The sequence below is a fragment of the Cyprinus carpio genome, chromosome B16, assembly GCF_018340385.1.
Source record: "Cyprinus carpio isolate SPL01 chromosome B16, ASM1834038v1, whole genome shotgun sequence".
Lineage (NCBI taxonomy): Eukaryota > Metazoa > Chordata > Actinopteri > Cypriniformes > Cyprinidae > Cyprinus > Cyprinus carpio.
In genome coordinates this window covers 8098661-8123981 of record NC_056612.1, presented here as the reverse complement: position 1 = coordinate 8123981, position 25321 = coordinate 8098661, and the positions used below count along the sequence as shown (strand labels likewise).

The 25321-nt window shown below is 38.0% G+C and overlaps 1 protein-coding gene across 2 annotated transcripts in view; it reads right to left on the bottom strand.

Annotated features, from left to right (window-relative positions):
- ca14 (carbonic anhydrase XIV) overlaps window positions 1-24538 on the bottom strand; it is a 109180-nt gene extending 84642 nt beyond the window's left edge. Inside the window, exons 1-2 of one of the 2 annotated variants that reach the window (XM_042740511.1) lie at window positions 23894-24538; window positions 23608-23628 (exon numbers count right to left, since the gene is read on the bottom strand). In XM_042740511.1, coding sequence (XP_042596445.1) covers window positions 23608-23628; window positions 23894-23960 — 88 coding nt within the window. In that variant the 5' untranslated portion in view covers window positions 23961-24538. The remainder of the gene's footprint in view (window positions 1-23607; window positions 23629-23893) is intronic. The other variant, XM_042740513.1, reaches the window with a different exon arrangement.
- Between the last annotated feature and the right edge of the window lie 783 nt (window positions 24539-25321).

Below are 25321 nucleotides of genomic sequence, written 5' to 3'. Positions count from 1 at the left end.
GGCTATAGAACCTATCAAATGTGTTAGGGGTCGCCCAGCCCGCAGCTCTACAAATATCTGTCAGTGAGGCGCCACGAGCCAGCTCCGAGGAGGATGCAACACTTCTTGTTGAGTGAGCTTGCAACCTGAACGGGCAGGGCACACCCTGTGCCTGATAAGCCAGGGTTATGGCATCCACAATCCAGTGGGCCATCCTCTGCTTAAAGACGGCATTCCCATTCTGCCGGCCTCCGTAACAGACAAAGAGCTGATCTGAGGTCCTGAAGCTTTGTGTCCAGTCTACGTAGCATCTCAATGCTCGGACAGGACAGAGCAAAGCCAGCTGGGTCTGCCTCCTCCAGGGGCAGTGCTTGCAGGTTCACCACTTGGGCTTTGAAGGATGTAGTGGGAACCTTGGCTACGTAGCCGGGCCGGGGCCTCAGGATTACCTGGGAGTCAGCTGGCCCAAACTCTAGACACGAATCGTCAACCGAAAATGCGTGCAGGTTCCCTACCCTCTTGATGGAAGTCAGTGCAAGCAGGAGCAGAGTTTTCAATGAAAGAAACTTTGGCTCAGCTGAATGCAAAGGCTTGAATGGGCCCTGCTGTAGTGATTTCAGCACCAGAGTCAGGTCCCAAGAGGGTATGGAGGGGGGCCGGAAAGGTTTTAACCTCCTGGCCCCTCTAAGGAACCTGATGATGAGGTCATGCTTACCTAAAGACTTCCCATTCACGGGATCATGGTACGCAGCAATAGCAGCAACCTGGACTTTGAGGGTGGAGGGAGACAGCCTTTGCTCCAGCCCTTGCTGCAGAAAGGAAAGCACGACCGTAATCGGGCATCTTCAGGGGGTTTTCTCAGCAAGAAGAACACCACACGACAAACAGGTTCCACTTCAAGGCGTAACTGTGTCTCGTAGACGGTGCTCTTGCCGAAGTAATGGTGTTCACTACCTCCTGGGGCAGGTCACCTAGAACTTCCGTGTCCCATCCAGGGACCAGACATGGAGTTTCCAAAGGTCTGGACGCGGGTGCCAAACAGTGCCCTGTCTCTGAGTCAGTAGATCCTTCCTCAGAGGAATCGGCCAAGGAGGGGCTGTCACGAGGAGCACTAGTTTGGGGAACCAGGTCCGAGTGGGCCAATATGGCGCCACTAGCAAGACTTGCTTCTCGTCCTCCCGGACTTTGCACAGTGTCTGTGCAAGAAGGCTCACTGGGGGAAACGCATATTTGCGTAGGCCCTGCGGCCAGCTGTGTGCCAGTGTGTCCATGCCGAGAGTTCCCTGGCAGTGAGAGGTCTCTGGAGAAGCAAACAGGTCTACCTGAGCGGCTCCGAACAGTCTCCAAATCAGCTGGACCGTCAGGGGATTGAGTCGCCATTCTCCCGGGAGCATTGCTCGAGACAGCTCGTCGGCTGTATGGTTGAGCAGGCCCAGAATGTGAATGGCACGAAGTGACCTCAGAACCTTCCGACTCCAAAGGAGGAGGTGGCGGGCGAGTTGCGACATGTGATTGCAAGACCATCTTGTCAGCTGATGTACGCAACGGTCGCTGTGTTGTCCATTTGGACCAGCACGTGCTTGCCTCATACATGACCTTTGAGACTGTTCAAGGCAAGGCGCAGTGCTAACAACTCTAGGCAATTGATGTGCCACTGCAGCTGCGGGCCTGTCCAAACCCTTGAGACTGCATGCCCATCGTACGTGGCCCCCCAGCCGGTGCCTGGAGATCTGCTCTAGGGGCACCCCTGCCTGGAGAAACGCAAGATCTGACCACGGGGTGAGGGTTTGGCGACAGGCCAGTGTAAATTGGACCCGGTGAGTGCCGCGCTTCCACGCCCACCTCGGGACTTGGCCATAAAGCCAGTGCTGGAGCAGTCTCATATGTAACAGGCCGAGCAGTGTAAGTGCCGCTGTGGCTGCCATTTGCCCCAGGAGCCTCTGAAAAAGTTTCAGTGGGACCGCTGTCCTGCCCTTGAACGTATTCAAGCAGGCTAGCACCGGCCGCGCACGTTCCTCTGTGAGGCTTGCTGTCTGTTCGACTGAATCCAACTTCATACCGAGAAAAGAGATCCTCTGCGTCGGCGAGAGTTTGCTCTTTCCCCAGTTGACCTGAAGGCCCAACAGGCTGAGGTTCCAAAGAACCAGGTTCCTGTGCTCACACAACTGATCCCGAGATTGTGCTAGTATCAGCCAATCGTCTAGATAGTTGAGAATGTGAACACCCTGCTCTCTGAGGGGAACAAGAGCCTAGAGTGACCTAGACCTAATGACCTAGAATGCTGTCTAAGATTTGATGACTGCTCTGTCAATTCTTCGTCATCAGTTAGAAACCTAGGTGTGCTATTTGATAGCAACCTTTTCTTAGAAAGCCACGTTTCTAGCATTTGTAAAACTGCATTTTTCCATCTCAAAAATATATCTAAATTAAGGCCTATGCTCTCAATGTCAAATGCAGAAATGTTAATCCATGCGTTTTTGACCTCAAGGTTAGATTATTGTAATGCTCTATTGGGTGGTTGTTCTGCACGCTTAGTAAACAAACTCCAGCTAGTTCAAAATGCAGCAGCTAGAGTTCTTACTAGAACTAGGAAGTATGATCATATTAGGCCGGTCCTGTCAACACTGCACTGGCTCCCTATCAAACATCGTATAGATTTTAAAATCTTGCTTATTACTTATAAAGCCCTGAATGGTTTAGCACCTCAGTATTTCAACGAGCTCTTGTTACATTATAGTCCTCCACGTCTGCTGCGTTCTCAAAACTCTGGCAACTTGATAATACCTAGAATATCTAAGTCAACTGCGGGCGGCAGATCCTTCTCCTAGCCAATCACCTCTAAGCCACAGGAAAAAATATTTTATTTAATTTTATTTTATTGTCACAGGAAATTTTATTTTATTTTATTTTATTCTATTCTTACACTTTTACACTTAATTTAGTAGCCTAATTCCTTTAATTTGTCTTTTATTTTTGTCAATCTTAACTTCTAGCATGCTATATCAGTTAAAACACACATTTGATCAAATAATTGATAGAAGAAATAATTCAAATAATTGGTAAGTCCAATTTTTAACTCCTGAAACATCTGTGTCTCATAGTTTAGAGCAGTCAATATATATCAATTAAATCTGTGTGTGTGAAAAAATATTTAGATGTAACCCCTCTGTAATCGTTAACATTTTCATAATTTACTGCAATTTAATTATATTTTTTTCTCAGTAACTGTAACTGATTACAATTAAATTTATTTTGAAATTAAATTACGTAATTTAGCTATATGTACTGTAACTAGTTGCTCCCTAACACTGTTTATGCATTATTACAATAATAGATGGTGAAAGAGTTAATTAACCTCTTTAATGTTAAAAATGCGGACAATATCACTCTAGTTTGGCAAACAAGGGTTTGCTCATAAAACAAGCCAGACCCGATTTGAAGCATCGTAACAAGTACAGCCATTGCAGAAATTTATTATAGAGATGCAGTAAGAAAAAACTCTGGATGAGCGATTGACTGACTTATCATGTTTAACATATTATTACAATGCTCTGCTTACCTAGTTTATGATGGAATATACATTTACATTTTGTCATTTAGCTGACGCTTTTATCCAAAGCGACTTACAAATGAGGACAATGGAAGCAATCAAAATCAACAAAAGAGCAATGATATACAAGTGCTATAACAAGTATCAGTTAGCTTAACGCAGTACACGTAGCAAGGGCTTTTAAATAATATTATAAATAAAAGAAAACAGATATAATAGAAAAAGATTAGAGCAAGCTAGTGTTAGAGGTCTTTTTTGCTTTTGTTAATTGTATAATAAATGAAAAGAAAACAGATAGAAGACAAAAAGATTAGAAAGCTATTCTGTATATATATATATATATATATATATATATATATATGTATATATATATATGTGCTAAAGTTCGAGGGTCAAATAAAGATGGAAGAGATGTGTTTTTAGCCAACTGAAGATGGCTAAGGACTCAGCTGCTCAGATTGAGTTGGGCAGGTCATTCCACCAGGAGGGAACATTTAATTTAAAAGTCTGTAAAAGTGACTTTGTGCTTCATTGGGATGGCACAATCAAGCAACGTTCACTTGCAGGACGCAATTGGTTGCCTGATTTGTGAGTAGCAGTAGTTGACACTCGGTTGAGATCAAAAGAGGCAAGCAGAGTGTGGAACAGAGTTCACACCTGAACTAGCTAATTAAGGTCTTCAGGATTACTAAGGCTACAGGTAGGTGAGGGTTTTCTTCAAGGTTGGAGCTAAGCTCTGCAGGACATCGGCACTCCAGGACTGACGTTGCCTACCCCTGATCTAGGTCGACGTTTAAGTGTCCATGCATAACAAAATGGATTTTAAGAGGGTAGGTAACAGTAACTGAAGGAGATTCAAAGGAGCTGTTGATACCCAAAGATGGTAAAGGATTAAATTTCCAATCATTAGAGATAAGCAGACCAGTACCTCCACCTCTTCCAGTCAAACGGGGGGAGTGGGAAAATGAGAAATTATTGGAGAGTGCTGCAGGTGTAGCAGTGTCCTCTGGTTTGTTCCAGGTCTCTGTACCCGTTCCAGGTACCCGTCAAACAAAACGGAAATTGAATTCAGCTGAACACACTTTACTGTTTATCACAACAAAGGTCTAAGCAAGCGCAAGACACTGACTAGGTATGCGATAGAGTACGAGACCAAATGCACCACGTCTCACAGTAAACAAACAAGTGTTTCCTAGCAACAACAACTGTGCTAAACACTAATGAGACAAGAAATAATTACATTTACGATCTGCTTTTAACTTCCGCTGATTAACTGTTTCTCTCAAAGAGTATTTCTTTATATTGTCTTTTGCTAGTGCTTGAACACACTTTACTGTTTATCACAACAAAGGTCTAAGCAAGCGCACGACATATAATAATAAGAATAAATGGAATATAGGCATGAGCTAACAGTCTGCAAAAAAAAAAAAAAAAACGGTCACGCTCAACATGCAGAAAGAGAGAACTCAACAAACATACCCCTTGGGGTCACGAAAAACACCCTGTCTAATACAACACACATTCTCAAGAATGGTGCCAATGATGGGTTCATAATTTCATGATGAAGACAGACTGGATATTCAGACAACAGCAGCAGGACCTGATTGTCTTTTTCTAAAGAAAAATAAAATTATTTGTTTCAGGAACACACGAATCCTAACACCTAATGCTTCACAAGATAACACAACAACAGTTGCTCCATTACAACATAGCCAGCACTTCAAGCCTGTTTTAGCATATATATATATCGTATTATTCTTGAATATAATCGTTTAGTCTAAATATGTTTTAACAATTATTTTTGTTTTTACAAAGGTGTTCAATTGAACATGTTTAACTAATACCTCATTCAAGCACTGTAGACTTTCAGGCCAGGGAACTACAATACCCAGCATACACCTCCGAATTCAAACATGTCCATCTGGGATCTATATCCCAAAATACTCATACATGGCAGTGCTCTAAATCGTTGGACCTCTGATTAAACGCATGCTCAGATACCCTATATAAAAAGACTCACATTTCCACACTTTTTGTGAAGTATACGCTCCTTCCATGTTGTGATGTTACAAACCCTTTTTTGTGATCCGTGTTAGTGATGCAAAGTCCGATTCACTTCTGCAAAACGATTAATTTGGACAGTTCGGTTCAATGAACCGATTCATCGGTTCCTTAAGTCATCTCGCAGTTATGTCAGTATACTTTTTTTTTAACAACTCAGGGTCATTTTATATGAATGAAATATTTAAATAAAGTTAACTGGGTGAACGTGTATTGGTGATTGTCTTTTGTTCATTTAAGTTAATGATGTTTGTGTTCGCAGTTTCATGCACCGACACTTTGTTGTTTGTTTAGCTAAAATATCAGTTTTTAGTCAGTTACAAAAGTGTCAGGCGTTAAGTTTATATGTATTTTTAACTAATTACGATAAAGTTACAGGTTTCAGGTATTTGGGTGCGTGTAAGCGGTGAAAAATTGAATGTGACAGTAAATGTGACAGATAAGAGCATTACTCAAACAGTCCACTGCGTCATCTTTTAATAAAATATTCCATTCTAAACACACTTAGACAAATTACATAAGAGTGTTCATTAAAATGCTAAAATGAAAATAAGCGTACAAATATTCATAATGACAATAAATACAATAATCACCAATACGCGTTCACACAGTTAACTTTATTTAAATGTTTCACTGATATGAAATGACCCTGAGTTGTTAGAAAAAAAAATTTATACTGACATAACTGTGAGATGACTTAAGGAACCGATGAATTGGTTCATTGAATCGGTTCATTGAAATGAACTGTCCAAATGAATCGTTTTGCAGAAGTGAATTGGACTTTGCATCACTAACACGGATCACAAAAAAGGGTTTGTAACATCACTACATGGAAGGAGCGTATACTTCAACCAAAAGTGTGGAATTGTGAGTCTTTTTATATAGGGTATCTGAGCATGCATTTAATCAGAAGTTATGTAAGACGGGGTGTTTCGTGACCCCAAGGGGTATGTTTGTTGAGTTCTCTCCCCCTGCATGTTGAGCGTGACTGGTATTTTTACAGACTGTTAGCTCACACCTATATTTCATTATAAACTAGGTAAGCAGGGCATTTTCTCAAAACTTTGGCAATTTGATAATACCTAGAAAATCAAAGTCAACTGCGGGCAGCAGATCCTTTTCCTATTTAGTGCCTAAACTCTGGAATAACCTACCTAACATTGTTTGGGAGGCAGACACACTCTTGCAGTTTAAATCTAGATTAAAGACCCATCTCTTTAACCTGGCTTACACATAACACACTAATATGCTTCTAATATCCAAATCCATTAAAGGATTTTTTGGCTGCATTAATTAGGTAAACTGATACCGGGAACACTTCCCATAACACCCAATGTACTTGCTACATCTTTAGAAGAATGGCATCTACGCTAATATCAGTCTGTTTCTCTCTTATTCCGAGGTCACTGTAGCCACCAGATCCAGTCTTTATCCAGGTCAGATGGTCACTGCAGTCACCCAGATCCAGTACGTATCCAGCCCAGATGGTGGATCAGCACCTAGAAAGGACCTCTACAACCTTGAATGTCAGTGGAGACAAGGACAACTAGATGAGCCCCAGATACAAATCCCCTGTAAAGACCTTGTCTCCTGACGACCACCGGGACAAGACCACCGGAACCAGTTGAGTCCTCTCCACAATCTGAATTTGCTGCAGCCTGGAATTGAACTGCTGGTTTCGTCTGGCCAGAGGAGTACTGAACCTCCGACTGAGCCTGGTTTCTCCCGAGGTTTTTTCTCCATTCTGTCACCGATGGAGTTTTGATTCCTTGCCGCTGTCGCCTCTGGCTTGCTTAGTTGGGGGCACTTCATTTACAGTGATATCATTGACTTGATTGCAAATGATTGCACATATACTATTTAAACTGAACTGAGCTGCATGATGACATCACTGAATTCAATGATGAACTGCCTTTAACTGTCATTTTGCATTATTAACACTGTTTTCCTAATTAATGTTGTTCAGTTGCTTTGACACAATCTGTTTTGTTTAAAGCACTGTGCTATATAAATAAAGGTGACTTGACTTGACTTGACTTTCCAAAAGTCTTGACAAGAGAGCAGTTATCTCTGTCTCTGGGTCCCAAGTTGGCATGGACCCCTCTTCGGTCCCTGTGTTCCACCTCGCTGCCCCACCTTGGGTACAACGGTGGTCCTGCTTGTCCAGCTTGTACGGTGTCTGGCTGCCTGGCTACCCAAACCATCTCGCTGGCTCCTGCAGACCATCAAACTCGGCTATGCGATTCAGTTCGGCTGGCATCCCCCCAAGTTCAGCAGCATCCGCTTCACATCAGTGAAGATGGCCGATGCTCCTATCTTGCATGCCGATATTGCAGTCATACTGACGAAGGATGCATTAGAGCCGGTCCCTCTAGCCAATATGAAGACGGGTTTTACAGCCCCTATTTCATTGTGCCCAAGAAAGGTAGTGGGTTATGACCGATCTTGGACCTGTGTGTCTTGAACTGGGCCCTTCACCAGTTACCAGTGGTGTAATGTAACAAAGTAATAATACTTGTTACAGTACTTAAGTATTTTTTGGGAGTATCTGTACTTTACTTGAGTTCTTATATTTCAGCCAACTTTTACTCCATAACATTTCCTAATTAAAATGTATACTTTTATTCCGATACATTTCCCAAAGCATATTCGTTACTTCCTACAAAATAGTCAAAAGTCAGAAGAACACAAACTGCAAGCAAGCAGGTTTGACGAATCAGTGGTTTGGCATCTGCAAGTTAGAAAGACACCTTTGCTCACGTGCTAACAAGTGTGCGCACTGCACACAACCGCGGATGATTTCATTTTCCACTCAAGTTGAGGCTGGGGTGTGCGATATACAGTATATCTTCTGTGATAATATGGTAAGTGTTGTTGTAATGATGGGCGATCTGACATTATCAAGTAGGCTATATCACCAAATCACACACAGAGAGTGCACGCACATTGATTTATTAGTCTATTAAAGCTCAAAATTCCAGGTATACTAAATTATGGACAGCAAAAATGCTTCTGTATGCTTTATATTTATATAATTTAATATAGTTAACTTAATCTATATCACACAAAGAGTACTGTTATTCTGCAGATATCAGCATGATAAAACATTTAATAATCATTTTATACAAGTTCAGTAAAGCAATAAGTCACATTTTAGAGGTAATATTGCTTGTTTTTGCTCAATTTTGCCAACGAAAATAGTTCCAAACAAAGATCACACAGCACTGTTTTGCGTGGACGGTGTTTACTTATTGAATAAATCAGCTTTTTGAACAAATCGGTTGATAAAAATGATTCAGTGATTTAATTATAAACACAGTCAAATCCTTTGTTCCTGACTGAATCAGCCATTTGAATGAATCTGCTGAAGCTCAATGACTCACTCTTTAACAGGCACTTGCTGTCACCTACAGGCGGTTTTAAATTCACATTTCAACAATTTTTTTTTTATATTTATACTATTTCAAATATCAGTATCAGTAACGTTTTATGTTAAAAACAAAACATAGGCCTATTTATGCATCTGTAACTGCAGGTTAAATATGGGGTTATGTTTCTGCCATAATTTTGCGCGTGCAATATCATATCTTGAGCGAACAAAGGGCATTTCGTACACGTGTGAACTCAGTTTTGCGGATAAATGTTCGTCTCACAAATAGATAAGTATTTCGAGTGAACTAAAATCAAATTTGCATTTAAAAGAAATTAATTTGGATGTGCGCAGACGTTCTCTTTCAGATGCGCAACGTTTCAGTTGCTTGCTCTCCTGATACCCGCGCTGTGTGCTCTCTATTCGCTGACGGCTCGCTTGCTCAACACAACCCAGCGTTACAATGTGCCATAATTCCGGCCAATCAGAGATGAGGCTGCTAAATTCTGATTGGCTGGCTTGACAACCAATCACAAGACTCCCTGTATTACTGACAGCAGTAGAACATTTCCTGAAAAGGGAATGGAGGAGACGGTCAAATAAAATGGCTAATCAGGAGAGCAATACATCACAGCGCCCAGTGAGTTATATACTTTTTGTTGTTTTGTTGTTGGAGTGTTTATTGTCTTTGAACAAGAAGCCAGCTTATTACTTAGGTAGCTAGTTAGCTGTCTAGTTAGCAAGTGAGTACTGCAATTTGTTGATTCTCAATGAATGCTTAAACATATGTAAACTTATGTTAAATTTATGTAGTCTAAATACATGTTTTAGCTGTTTAAACTGAAATAAACTTGCTCTGACATATCTTAAAATATGTAACTGCCTTTGTTTTGTCCTAAGATTCACAACATTTTTTTTTTTTTTTCTAAGACAATTTAATAATGCTACTTAAATATCATAACTGAACTAAGGCCTAATCCTGGTTTAATCTAACCCTTATTGTTTGTGAAACCAGGCCTATATCTCTTAACTTTTCATCTTTTCTCGTCAGTTATGGAACATTTTGTTGCATCACTTTTCATTTATCTGTCTATCTAAGATTAATAACTTTGTTTATAGTAACTCTGATCTGGATTAAAAAAAAAGTCTTATCTAAAGATATGAAAATTTTTTAATTTATTTATATTTATATTGGGTTTTGGTCTTTTATATTGAGTTATGGGAAATTTTGCTAGTTTATTTGTTTATAATGATATTGGGTAATGGAGGGATGGAGGCAGAACCTGAGACACCAGGCCCAAGTGTGACAGTGCAGAGACCAGGGCCAAGTGTGTCAGTGCAGGAGGAGGTGGCTAGGTTCATACTCACACTTGTACTGAAGGAAACATTATGAGCTCAGTCAACATAGTGTTTAGTTTCAGCAGAGAGAATAGACTTCAGAAGTCCCACTGAAGCTTAAAGGGATACTCCATCCCAAAATAAAAATTTTGTCATTAATCACTTACCCCCATGTTGTTCCAAACCCGTAAAAGCTCCGTTCATCTTTGGAACACAATTTAAGATATTTTGAATGAAAACCAGAAGGCTTAAAACTGTCCCATAGACTGCCAAGTAAATAACAGTGTCAAGGTCCATAAAAGGTATGAAAGTTGTTTTCAGAATACTACATCTGCCATCAGACTTGCAATCTGGGTTATATGAAGCGACAGGAACACTTTTTGTATACGAAGAAAACAAAAATAACGACTTTATTCAATAATTCCTTATGTCAAATGTCTCCTCTGTGTCTCTCCAGAGATGCAGAGGAGACTGTCGACAAAGGAATTGTCGAATAAAGTTTTCTTTGCTTAAAAAAAGCATTCCCTTTGCTTAGTGAAGTGAAGTGACATACCACCAAGTATGGTGAGCCATACTTGACCCATGACCCATACCCAGAATTCGTGCTCTGCATTTAACCCATCCAAATTGCACACACACAGCAGTGAAAACAACTCAAAAAAATAATAGTTCACTGAACTTAAGGAAAACACAGAAAACATAATTCTGACACACTGAACACATTGCACACACACACACACACACACACACACACACACACACACACTGTGAGTGTGAACACAGCCATTTATGCTGCAGTGCCCGGGGAGCAGTTGGGGGTTCAGTGCCTTGCTCAAGGGCACCTCAGTCGTGGTATTGCCAGCCCAAGACTCGAACCCACAACCTTAGGTTTAGGAGTCAAACTCTCTAACCACTAGCCCACGACTTCCCTCCTGTTTGTGTTTGTTGTTTACATTTGTATGTCTGAGTTTGGGGTGTTTGTATGAAAGTTTTAGTTTGTATGTTTGTTTGTACAGTATGTTTGCATTTGTATGTTTGTGTTTGTTGTTTATGTTTGTATGTTTGTTTGTACAGTATGTTTGCATTTGTATGTTTGTGTTTGTTGTTTATGTTTGTATGTTTGTTTGTACAGTATGTTTGCATTTGTATGTTTGTTTGTACAGTATGTTTGTTGTTTACGTTTGTATGTTTGTTTGTACAGTATGTTTGTTGTTTACATTTGTATGTTTGTATGTACAGTATGTTTGTGTTTGTTGTTTACGTTTGTATGTTTGTTTGTACAGTATTTTTGTGTTTTTATGTTTGTGTTTGTTGTTTACGTTTGTATGTTTGTTTGTACAGTATGTTTGTGTTTGTATGTTTGTGTTTGTTGTTTATGTTTGTATGTTTGTTTGTACAGTATGTTTGTGTTTCTGTGTATGTTTTTGTGTGTTTGTGTGAGTGTTTGTTTTGCATGTATGTTTGTGACCTAGTTTGTTTGTTTGTATGTTTGTGTACTTGTTTGAGTTTGGGTGTATATTTGTGTTTGTTTGTAAGTTTTAGTTTGTATGTTTGTGTTTGTTTGCATGCATGCATGTTCATGTTTTCTGTATGTTTACGTTTGTGTGTGTGTTTGTGATTATATGTTTGTGTACTTGTTTGCATTTGCAGTGTATGTTTGTGTTGAGGCTTGAAAAATCTAGGTGTGAATAAAAATAATAAATGTAACTAAAATAAACTAAATTAACTCAAATTAAACATTTTCCTACAGCATAGACTGTCTTGTTAAAAACAAACCCCCCCCCCCCCCCCGACCCGCCCCTATTTATTTCACTTTGTTGTTATTGCCTTTTCTCCATCTAAGATCATTCTGAACTGCTGTAAAAATACAATCACCAGATCTACATGATAAACATTCCTGTTTTTCTTAGAAAAATATTTTCTTTTTTACCTAACAATACACCAGATGTTTGTCGTTAAAAAGGTTCAATAGGTTTCACCTCCTTTTGACCAGTCAATGAACTTTCAGCTAAACTTTGACAAACCTTACACTCACAGGTGTACGTCATAAATAGATGCAATGGAGATCCTTTGATTGCTGAACTATAACTGACACACAACACCAAAGTTCACAATGCCAGATCCCTCAAAACTCATTAGGTTGCAAATAAGTTGCGACCTTAGAAACGGGCTTAGATGTTTTACAGCCTTTTGAAATACAGTACACTGATATGGTCGCATTAGTAATCACACAACCCAGATACCCAGCGCCGTTCTCATTTCGATGCACTACGTGAGATGAAATATTTACATTTCGTACCATGTTGTAAAAGTTTAGACATTGTACGTCTATTTCAACTGATAACAATTCTTATGGCAAGAAAAAACAGAGAAATCCTGTCTTGATTTTACCCCTTTCATTCCAGTTAAATATTTGTATGCTCATACGTGTGTTTTAGCTGATAAACCATGCTCGAAGTTAAGACTGACAAAAATAAAAGACAGATTAAAGGAATTAGGCTACTAAATTAAGTGTGAGTAACTAAATAAAATAAAATAAAACAAACAACAATTTTCCTGTGGCTTAGAGGTGATTGTTTAGAAGAAAACTTAACCTAACGTAACCTAGCCCTTACGAAAAAGAAGTTTATTCAAGTGTGCTATTAGTATACTTATTTTAAACTAAAAATAGGAAAGTATACTTTTAGTTTACTTTTTATGTACTTCTCAGAAATGGGCTTTATGTACTTCTAAGATATATACTTATAATGACAATTAAGTATACTTGACTTATACTTACAAAAAGTCAAAATATACTTGAACTTTACTTAAGTATACTTAATAAAATAAACTTGAAGTATACTACTTTTTGGTAAGGGAATTTTTAAAGTAAAAAAAAAAAAAAAGTCTGGGTTAAATAGCAAGCCAGAAGTCTTAAGCTTGATGAAAACCAAAGAGTAAATAAAGGAATTACTAAATGAAGTGTGAATAACTAAACTAAACTAAAATAAATCAAACAAAACAACATTTTTCCTGTGGCTTAGAGGTGATTGTTTAGAAGGAAACTTGTGTAACCTAATTTTAATGTAAAAAATGCTGGTCTAATGTTAAAAACAGGTAGAATGTTTTCACCAATTAAGAAATGATGTTGATTTATTAAAAACATTACTTTGTTTAATTCTTTTAACATATATTTAATTCTATCTTTGTGGCCTCTGGTGTTAGGGATGTGTTAGGGGCGGTTAGTGGGTGTGGTTTGAGTGGGACCGGGTGTAAGCATTCTGTGTTTTGACACCAGCGTGTGAGGATGTATCAGTGTAAGTTGGTCAAGTCTTTTTCTTTTGTTTAACTTGTGACAAAACTAGCTTTTTTAAATTGTAGCTAACGGTAGAGTACAACATAGATTTTGACAAGTAGCCTATCTTATGCTGGTGTTTTAACGACCGCGTCTGATGCATTTTCTTTTAGATCACCGTAAATATGCGGTTCTTTTTCTTTTGTTTAACTTTTTCACCATTGTGACAAAGCGCTAGCTTTCCTAAATTGTAATGATAGACTGACATTTTGACAAGTATCTTATTGCTTACCGTTTGCTTCTGATAATTTGTTGTTTAGATCACGGTAAGATAAGTCAACATATTTTTTTCTTTTTTTAACTGGTAAGAAACTCTAACTTTTAAATATTTTAACACTGAAAAACTAACGTATTGTTTATCTGGAAGGATACTTTTTTGTTTTAAAATACGGTAAGATAAGTCACCATTTTTTATTTTCTTTTCTAACTGGTAACAACTCTAAATAGTTTTTAAATTGTAATGTTACTAGATTTTTACTGTCACGTACTGTTTAACAAATGTATCTGATACTTTTTTGTTTGATGCTCAGGAGCCTACTTTTCTTTTTATTTAACTTGTAACAAACTCTAACTAGTTTTTAAAATGTTTTGTAACAACATTTACATGTAAATATATTCCTTGACCCGTTTTTACTCTTTTCTAGGAAAAAACAATCATTATATTGTTTCTATTTCCTGTATGTTTTAATGTTTTTCTTGAAATTTGTTGTGTATGTAAAAACTTTAATAAAAACTTCCCTATATCCTGTTTAATAATCATACCACTTTCACATTTTAAAGTTTAAAGCACATAGTTTTGAATAGTTTTCAATGGCCCACAAAAAAAAAACACATTCCGAAACAATCATAAATACCTTCAGATCATTGGGATGGATAAATAGATGGTCAATTAGACGGGTGGGGGCTGTACAGGAACAGGTTTCCAAAGAGGTGTCCAGTAGGGTTGGAGGGAGGGTGGGGATGGAATTTTTATGACCCTCATCAATCAAAATTTTTATGACAAGGTGCCCCTTACTCTCTCTCCTATCACTGCATCTAAGCCAACATGTTTATTAGATCCTGTACCCACTAAACTTCGGAAACAGTTACCCGTAGCAGAAGAACCACTTCTCAATATTATTAACTTTTCATTATCTCTAGGCAGAGGTGGGTAGAGTACCCAAAAACTGTACTCAAGTAAAAGTAAAAGTACTTATAGAAATATTTACTCAAGTAAAACTAAAAGTAATAGTCTGAATAGTTACTTGAGTAAGAGTAAAAAAGTATTGGATAAAAAAAACTACTCAAGTAGTTAGTTAGTAGTTACTTTGGATCATATACTGTATATCTACAGTCTATTTTTATTTAGATATATAGATGAAATTTATGTAAGTATGTATATATATATATATATATATATATATATATTTTTTATTTAGATATATAGATAAAATGTATGTAATGTATGTGTATATACTGTGTGTATATATATATATATATATATTTCATCAGTATTTTCAATGGTGTTCTTTTTGACTTTATTTTTATGAAATTATTCTAATCTAAGTGTCATAGGTTAAATGTCACAGGTCCAAAAAATAACTGTTTCCAGCGCTGGTAATAAATCAGTGGAATGATCTGGAATGATTAGAATGATCTCTGAAGGATCAAATGACTCTGAAAACTGGAGTAACAGCTGATTAAAATTCTGATTTGCATCACTGAATTAAATTATATTTTAAAGTATATTAATTATGTATTATATATGTATAAATAACCTCTGACATGGAGAAGAGTGAAAACTCCTCACACGACGGCTAAGTTACTGAACATCTTAACATAACAAACCAAATGCACATTGACGGATCTTCTTCCATCTGTTCTGCAAAACGTAAACAAATGTATATTTCTGCAAGCGTAAATATTGTGGAAATATCAATATTAATTGTGTCTAGGCAAAGGTATTCCTCTTGGAACAGACCTAACGCGGGTTTGGAGGGTATTGTATTTATTATTATATACAATGTATTTAATTTATAAGTTGCACGTACGACAAACTGGTAATGTCATAGTGGTACCGTGTACTGTAATCGAATGATGCCTATCTAAGTTATACCTGTTGAACCATAGACAGCACATGCTGTGTTCATCTAATAAAGATTTTCATCGCTAGCAAACAATAGCCTTTGCAGATTTGCTTTCAATTGCTTCAGACTGCTCAGGGTAAGCGGCAGGGAACAGAACGAATCATTCAACAATTCACTGGTTTGCTGACTGGTTTGATCAAGCTTTTGAACAGAATTGTCTCAAAAGAATGAATCATTTGTGAATGGGCATCGCTCATTGCCATGAGAAAAGTAGACGGTGTGTTTGGAATAAACTGAAGCATTTATAACTTGTATTGCATTAAGATAAAGTAACGAGAGGAGCGTGGCCCACAGTAACGAAGTAAAAGTAGTTTTATCACTAAAAATGTACTTAAGTAAGAGTAAAAGTACCCGTCTTTAAATATACTCCAAAAGTATTAGTTACCCAAAAAATTTACTCAAGTAAATGTAACGAAGTAAATGTAACTCGTTACTATCCACCTCTGTCTCTAGGTATAGGTCACATCCCAAAACCATTCAAATTGGTGGTTATTAAGCCTCTTATTAAGTCACCACAACTAGATCCTAGTGAACTGGAAAATTACAGACCCATTTCAAATCTTCTTTTTATGTCTAAAATTTTAGAAAAAGTTGTGTCTGTTCAACTGTGCTCCTTCCTGGGGAAAAAAAAATATCTATGAAGAATTTAAGTCAGGTTTCAGGCTCCATCATAGCACAGAATCTGTACTTGTTAAAATTACAAATGACTTGCTTCTTGCATCAGACCAAGGCTGCATCTCATTGCTAGTTTAACATGATCTGAAATGTCAAATGCAGAACTAAGATCATGTAAAACTAGCAATGAGATGCAGACATACTCATAGATTGAATGCAGAACTATATAGGTATTCAAGGGCAAGCTCTAAGATGGTTTAGATCCTACCTGTCCAATTGTTATCACTTTGTCTATTTAAATGGGAAATCATCTTAATTTTTGGCAGTGAAATATGGAGTTCCGCAAGGATCTGTCCGAGGCCCCCTGCTATTTTAAATATACATGTTTCCCCTTGGTAATATTATTAGAAAATCCAGGATTAGTTTACATTTTTATGCTGATGATACTCAACTATATATTTCTACAAGACCAGATGAAACTTTTAAATTAACTAAGCTAATAGAGTGTGTTAAAAATGTAAAATATTGGATGACCAATAATTTTCTCCTATTAAATTCAGATAAGACAAAGATATTACTTATTGGACCAAAAAACAGTACACAGAATCTCTTGGATTACAATTTACATCTAGACAGATGTAGTTTTACTACTTCTACAGTCAAAAATTTGGGTGTTATATTAGACAGCAACTTGTCTTTTGAAAATATTGTTTCTCATGTTACCAAAACAGCATTTTTCATCTTAGAAACGATGCAAAGCTACAGAACATATAATTTTTTTCTGATCCATAATCCAAGCTAGTTCATGCATTTATGACCTCTAGACTGGACTATTGTAATACACTGCTAGGTGTTTGTCCTGCACCTTCAATAAACAAGCTACAGGTAGTCCAGAATGCAGCTGCTACAGTCCTTACCAGGTCAAGAAAATATGATTATATTACCCCAATTTTACAGTCTCTGCACTAGCTACCTATTAAGTTCCGCATCAGTTACAAAATATTGCTACTTACTTTTAAGGCCCTTAATGGTCTAGCTCCTGCATACAAACCTAGTCTTTTATCATGCTACAATCCATCACGCTCCCTAAGGTCACAAAACTCTGGACACTTGGAAGTACCTAGAATAGCAAAGTCCACTAAAGGAGGTAGAGCTTTTTCGGCTTTTAAAATTTGGCTCCCAAACTTTGGAATAGCCTTTTTGATAACATGCGGGGTTCAGACTACTGTCTCTGTTTAAATCTAGATTAAAGACACATCTTTTTTGCCAAGCATTCACATAATGTATCTCACAACTTTGTACTTTAGCTATATCAAATGCACATTATCATTCTTTTACTTGGTTGAAACAGCAGCTGTGCTAATTTCATCTGCATTTGCTTCTGTGTTTCTGGCATGAGACTTGAATCCGGAGGCAACTAGGAATTACACAAGCTTCAGTCTAGATTCAGCCCTTACGAAGATCTGAGATGACCGAACACCTTAGAAGAGATGATGCCAACCCACCAGAAGACCTCAGATGATGCTTACCCTGGAACAACATATAAAACTACCAAATTTTGCTTAATCACAATGTTTAATCGCAATCGCAAAATTTAATTGCAGCATATAATCATTTTAGTTAATGGTATTCACCATCTGTTTGATTACATGTAATTTGTAACTAACTGCATGATGTCACAATCATGGACTTCTGTTCTTACTCAGTTTCCTTATTTGGTCATGTTTCTGTTCTTATTTAGTTAATTAATTAGCCCCACACCTGTTTCTGTTTCCCACTGATTACGTTCACTATTTAAAGTCTGTCTTCTCCTTTATTCCTTTGTCCGCTATTGATGTTTGATGTTAGAGTATTTGGATTTGTGTTTGGATATGCCCTTTTTCCTCCCGTGGATCATTAAAAGCCTTATTTGTTATCTCCTTCGTCGAGCGTTTTACTTAGCAAACCCACACTTGTTACAGAATAGCGGACCGAAAAAATTAGTTTAGCGGCGTTTTTCTTTCCTTTTCATTTTGTTTTCTCCCTCTCCTGGAATGGCAATCCTGGCAGTCCGACTCCTGTGCCTGGTGCAATGGGACCATTCGCTGGAGGACCATACCAGGGACTTTCTCGATCTGGCGTGCATTACGGACTTCTCTGACCGCTCGCTCTGTGCCTTCTACTATGTTGGCCTGAGCGAGTAGTGTAAGGTATCATTGTCCCGGAGCTTGGACTCGAGAGCGCGACTGACCAGGTGTGTGAGCCGGCAACATCGTGCGTCATGGGATTACTGGTGGAGATCGAGGGTGTGGAGGAGAGCCCTGCCCACACTCCTGCGACTGAAGGTGAGCTGCAACTGGTTTCTGGATATTATGTGGAGGAATTAATGGACATTTTTCAAATGGACCTTACAGACAGGTTTGGGGAGGTAATTCCTAATTCTCCTGTTTCTCCGCTGGTTCCACCCGGCCGTAAATCTCCTGTGTCTCCGCTGGTTCCGCCCAGCCCTAAATCTCCTGTGTCTCTGCTGGTTCCGTCCGGCCCTAATCCTCCTGTGTTCCCTCACAGCCTCCCTCTCCCTCTCCCACCTCCTCCTAGACCAGTCAGTTCCTCTTCACCATCTCCAGTGGTGCCTGTCAGTCCTTTGGCTCACCCTCAGTCAGCACCATCTGGGCGCGCTGGTCTGCCTCGGGACTTCCAGTCTCCAGCTCCACCTTGGCGTGAGGATCCCCTGTCTCCGCTTCCAGCCTTCGACTCCACCTCTGTCCTTCGACCTATCGGCTCTGCCTTGGCTCTTAGCTCCTTTCATCCCACGAGCTCCACCGGGTTCCCTCGTCCCTCCGGCTCCACCTTGGTCAGTCGTCGACCATCCGCCGCCTTTGGACTCCACTCCTCTGGCTTTGCCTTGTCACTACATCCCTCTGGCTCTGTCAGGCTCCTCCTTCCCTTGAAATGATTTATGTCATGAAAAGCGCTTTACAAATAAACTTGAATCTAAACTCCGAACTGAACACCGAAACGTACAATTTGGATGTATTGCAACACTGAAAGCGTAAAAATTGCAATTTATAAAAAATGCTTCATATTTTTAGCTAAAAAACAAAGTATTGACAAATTTTATATCATTAAGCTATTTGTATCAATGCATTCAGATTTTTAGACCCCCTCAACCTACATTACCAGTCAGTAAGATTTTTTTTTTTTGTTTGTTTTCTGCTCACCAAGCCTGAATTTATTTGATCCAAAATACAGCAAAAGCAGTAACATTGTGAAATATTTTTACTATTTAAAATAACTGCTTTCTACCTGAATAAATTTAAAAAATGTAATTTATTCCTGTTATTTCAGGTCTTTATAATCACTTGATTTATTTAAAGCAACCATACAAAATAAAAGTATTAATACCTATAATTTCTTTCTCAAAAAAAATAAAATATACTGACTCCAAGCTTTTGAATGGCATAATGTATAATGTAACAAAAGGTTTTTATCTCAGATAAATGCTGATCTTTATATTCATCAAATAGGCTGATCCTGAAAAGAAAAAAAAATGTACCCAACTGTTTTAAATATTTGTGATAACAATAATAAATGTTTTTTTTTTTTTTAACAGAAAATCATTTTTTTTTTTTTTAACAAATTTAGTCGTTAATCTCACTTCTACCTCTAAACCTAACCATAACTATTACTTTAAAACAGTGCTTGAAGTGGGCCAGTACGGCACTTCTGTATTCTGTACAGTTCACTTTTGGGGGTTTTCCACTGGGTACAGTACCTGGTACCTGGTTCTTTTTTTAGTACCACCGTGGTTGAGGTTCCAAGTGAACCGTACCGTTACCAAAACGTGACGTATAAGCTCTCCTGATCACGGATTGGCCGGAGAGAATCGTCACTACCTGCATCACTGAACTTGCATTCACATTAGGGCAGATTTGAATCAGCACAGCCAGCGAAGGATAGAACGCAACTGTTTTGAATGGTCTACTGCAGGGGTTGTCGCTTTTCCACTGTCTGGCCAGTGTGAGCCAGGGCCAGTGCTGCGCTTCCACTGTCGGACCAGCGATACTCTAAAAGCCCACCCTTATCATGCCTCTCTGAAGCAAATGCCACACAGCATCATTTTACCAGCGAAGGGATAAATAAATGAAAACTATCGCCAAAAAAAAAAAAAAAACTTCACAGAAGTGAAGTTTCATCCTTATAAAGATTTAGAAAGACTCCAGCATCGATATTTTACCAATAATTTATGATTAAAAAAGTTACAATGACAGTAATTTATTAGTTTGTGTCAGAAGTGTGCATCAGGGATGCTAAATACAAATGTTTAATTATTTCATATAAAATGAAAAAACGCATACTTCAGTCACAGCTGCTCCATTTATCTGTAATCACAAAAATGCATAAAACGACTCCATTTTCCAATGGCATACACGTATAACACAATAGAAAAACAACGATAAACCCATGTTTGCGTCAACTTCTTTAGAAAGAGGCAGAATTCATATAAATTTTCAAAGAAATAATATAATGTGAGGATGTTTGGGTGCTACAGTACCTTGTTTCACTATTGTTATTCTTTCAGCCAAATTGTGTGAGGTGCAAGAGCATGTCAGGAGAAGTAGAATAATGATTAATTACAAAATACCTTAAAAATGAAAAGAAGCAGGTTTTTGCAATAATTAATGAAAACCGATAATCTCCTGGGAAAAGAAATGGCCAATTCCATCAGAGATTGTAGAGTGAATTGTGAATCACGTCCAGGTGTCAGTAAATTATTATTTTCAATTTGTATTTGGATTAAAAGCAAGAATGTTTTATAATGGACGCTGGCTGGCTGAGGTGTTATGCGGTGGTAAGAAGTTTAGTGATTCTGAATGCATCCAGTGGAGGTTTAGGGGTCTTTGGCGTCTCCCTGTGGTCCTGTTTGTATCGCAGCTTAACTTGTGGTTATTTGTATTGAAAACATTTGTTTAAATACTGATTGATTGTAGCACTATACATAGCCTACATTGTGAATTATGAAAATTAAAAAGTAGTTATTTAATATAAAAAATTTAAATAAATAATTTTAGGTGTCGTCAATACGTCAGTATTGTAGACTATGTTAAAATACTGAAAATACGTTAGTAGCCTATTTTACGTTAAATGCTTCAACAAGGTGTTGGAAACATTCCTCAGAGATTTTGGTACATATTGACATAGCATTCAATTGCTACAGATTTGTCGGCTGTACATCCATGATGTGAATCTCCTGTTCCACCACATCCCAAAGCTGCTCTATTGGATTGAGTTTTAGTGACTGTGGAGGCCATTTGATTAAAGTGAACTCATTGTCATGTTCAAGAAACCAGTCTGAGATGATTTGAGCTTTGTGACATGGTGCATTATCCTGCTGGAAGTAGCCATCAGAAGATGGGTACAGTGTAGTCATAAAGGGATGGACATGGTCAGCAACAATACTCAGGTAGGCTATGGCATTTAAATGATGCTCAGTTGGTACTAAGGGGCCCAAAGTGTGCCAAGAAAACATCCCCCACACCATTACACCACCAGCAGCCTGAATCATTGAGATGAGGATGGATCCATGCTTTCATGTTCTTTACGCCAAATTCTGACCTTACTATCTGAATGACGCAGCAGAAAGCGAGACTCATCAGACCAGGCAACATTTTTCCAATATTCTATTGTCCAATTTTGGTGAGCCTGTGCGGATTGTAGCCTCCTTTTCCTGTTCTTAGCTGACAGGAGCGGCACCCAGTGTGGTCTTCTGCTGCTGTAGCCCATCTGCTTCAGGATTCGACATGTTGTGCATTCAGAGATGGTATTCTGCATACCTTGGTTGTAACGAGTGGTTATTTGAGTTACAGTTGCCATTCTATCATCTCTGACCAGTCTGCCCATTCTCCTCTGACCTCTGACATCAACAAGGCATTTTCTTCCACACAACTGCCGCTCACTGGATATTTTCTCTTTTTCGGACCATTCTCTGTAAACCCTAGAGATGGTTGTGTGTGAAAATCCCAGTAGATCAGCAGTTTTTGAAATACTCAGACCAGCGCATCTGACACCATCAACCATTCGACGTTCAAAGTCACTTAAATCCTCTTTCTTCCCCATTCTAATGCACGGTTTGAACTTCAGCAAGTCGTCTTCATCACATCTAGATGCCTACATGCATTGAGTTGCTGCCATGTGATTGTCTGATTAGCAATTTGTGTTACCAATCAAATGAGCAGGTGTACCTAATAAAGTGGCCAGTGATTGTATATGTATATGTATATATATATATATATATATATATATATATATATATATATATATATATATATATATATATATATATATATATATATATAAAATGCTATAAATATGTTAGTGTCGTACATTTAAGTGCCAATGAAAACGTAAGTAAATGTAAGATTTGTAGAACCCCATTTACGTAAAATACATATGAATTCTCATGAGATCACGTTGTATTATATAACAGTTTAGCCGATGCATTGCAAATAGAGCTGAAAAAGCTTTTCCAGAGGCCTTATTATGCCAAGAATGTCACAAGATCATAATGGGTTCTCCCAAACAGTATTTCTTTGCAGGAAAATAATACATTTTGTATTTTAACTTTACTACATTCAATCAGCAAATAAGCCTTAGATCAGAAGATATTTGTAACTGTGGCATTTATGTGGGTGTGTGGAATTTTGTAAAGTAGGCCATTCTTGTTTAAAATCCACTCACACGGGTTTATTAGAGTCTGATCACATGAACATTATTAACTGAACCATCACTGTACAACTAACACACTGAAGCATGTAAATCTGTGTTTGTGTGTGTGAATTGCATGATTGTGCGCCAAGCAGAGCAGTCTCCCAAGTCTTTATCATGTCATTCTTTTTTATCAAATGGAAACACTCATTTTAAGCTCTGTACTATGTACTACTATATACAATCTATTGCACCTGCTGACACCTGCTCTCTCTTTTCTCTTTCACTCTCAAAGTCCATGCGACTATGCAATGCAACTAGTGAAGAGATGAAATGGAAGTAACACAGTTTGAACAGAAAGTGAAACTGATGGACAAAAAAGGTAAGTTTGATGAAAATATGGAAATGTTCCTTCCCAGAAACCAACAGAAGCTTTGAACCAAAGCAATTTAGAAGTATATACTATTTTGCAGGTTATCTGTGATAATCTAATCACAACATTACACCAAATCTGTGACAAAATCACAGAGAGTGAAAAAAAAAAAGTTACCTGCATATGTCCATTCTTTAGCTAAAAAAAGGAAGAAAACACAAAAGTTAAAACAGATTCCCTGTGTATTTCAGGGAACAATTAAATTGCAACCTAATTATTAAGACTTACAAGAAAGACTATCAGTGACTAGCACATTAGGGCAGTTAAATTATATAACAATTAAAAGTTACTGTAGCATCAAAAAACAAACAAATCTTTTCATCTGTGTTCAGTAGCAGTGATCACCAAAAAGTTGTTACAACAGGCCACTGCATTATTATTACATAGATAATCAAAGTCTTACCAGTTCCTAAGCACTCCAAACACTTGCAAAAGAAAAAAAAAGCCACTGTTATCCAGACAAGGTCCATTCTTTCACTCTCCTCTCCACAGGATACACACACTCATGCAGTGAGAAAGCTATAGACACACCAGTACACTAGAAAAATGGTGGGAAAATCTTAACAGGTCTATAGCAGAACAACTTGAAAAATGTATCCAAAACTGTTCACAAAGAAATAATTATTTGTTCTTTTTCTGGATTTGAGTGATTTGGTCCAGTGAGCTGAATTATGAAGAAAGAGGGAGAAACAGAGAGAACTGAAAAGAGAAAGGGACAAGTGAACGAGAAAATCACTTGCTGCTGGACACTGAAAAATGTGTATGACACAACTAGCTGAGGGGGGAGGGCTGAGGGGGAGCAGGGAAAGCCTGACTGAAGGGGTACTGAGGTGATAATAAAAAGAATGAATAGAGACCGTGAGAGGGAGACCAGAGAGAGAAAGCACAGAATTGATGTAGCTCATCTATTGCAAACTACAATTGCTATCTGACAAATTTAGCATGTGTAGCTATTTCTCTGTGCTGTTAGAAATTCATGCAAATTAATAAAAAAAGTATGTATGCTACTATAAAAAAACAATATGATATGGTAATGAAACATGAAAGATAAGTCATGTAGACACTGATCAGGGGCACCGCTATGGTTTCCAGGCCCCCTGAACATCATTGACTACCCCCCACCCCCATCCACCGCCAGCGATCGCATTCCCCCTCTGAAAAAAAAAGAAGAAAAAAAAAATGCATCCCAGCCCCCTCTCACCCGCCTGGCCCTTGGAATCGTCCAAACCTTCCCCGTTACAGCGCCCCTGACACTGATTGAAACAACTGAATTTACAGGAACATGCCATTTGGATATTTGAATTTCTCAAATGGAATAAAATGTAATTGTATTAAATGCATCTTAAAAAGTAAATACATTTTGTGTTGCAAATGAAAATAATGTTTCTACAAAGTTTGAAACGTCTGTTTTTAAGCCAAGAGTTCAATGATCTCATTGAACGCCTTATTGCGCTTAATTTTTCAAACGCTGGAGGGCAGTAAACTCCATCCTATAATTTCTACAATCTCTTCTTCGCATTTAAATGTTAAATGTCAGCCTTTGAAATATGATATCTAAATTTTATAAATAGATATAGTTCTCCTGTGCTATCTTTGTGTTTACTGTTATTGTTATTGTGATCTTAAACAGGCTACATGTATGCACATGTGTATGCACAAGTGTTATTGCTTTCTGATTTAAGAAATATTAAATTTTTTTTAATATTATAGGAATTATTACACGAATTTCTGGCTTTTTACATTAAATTAATTGGCAAATAATTAATGAATCTCTCTGGAACACTGAGGTGTTTAGATGTTTGCTTTGTATTCCGTTTATAGTTCCTCGTTA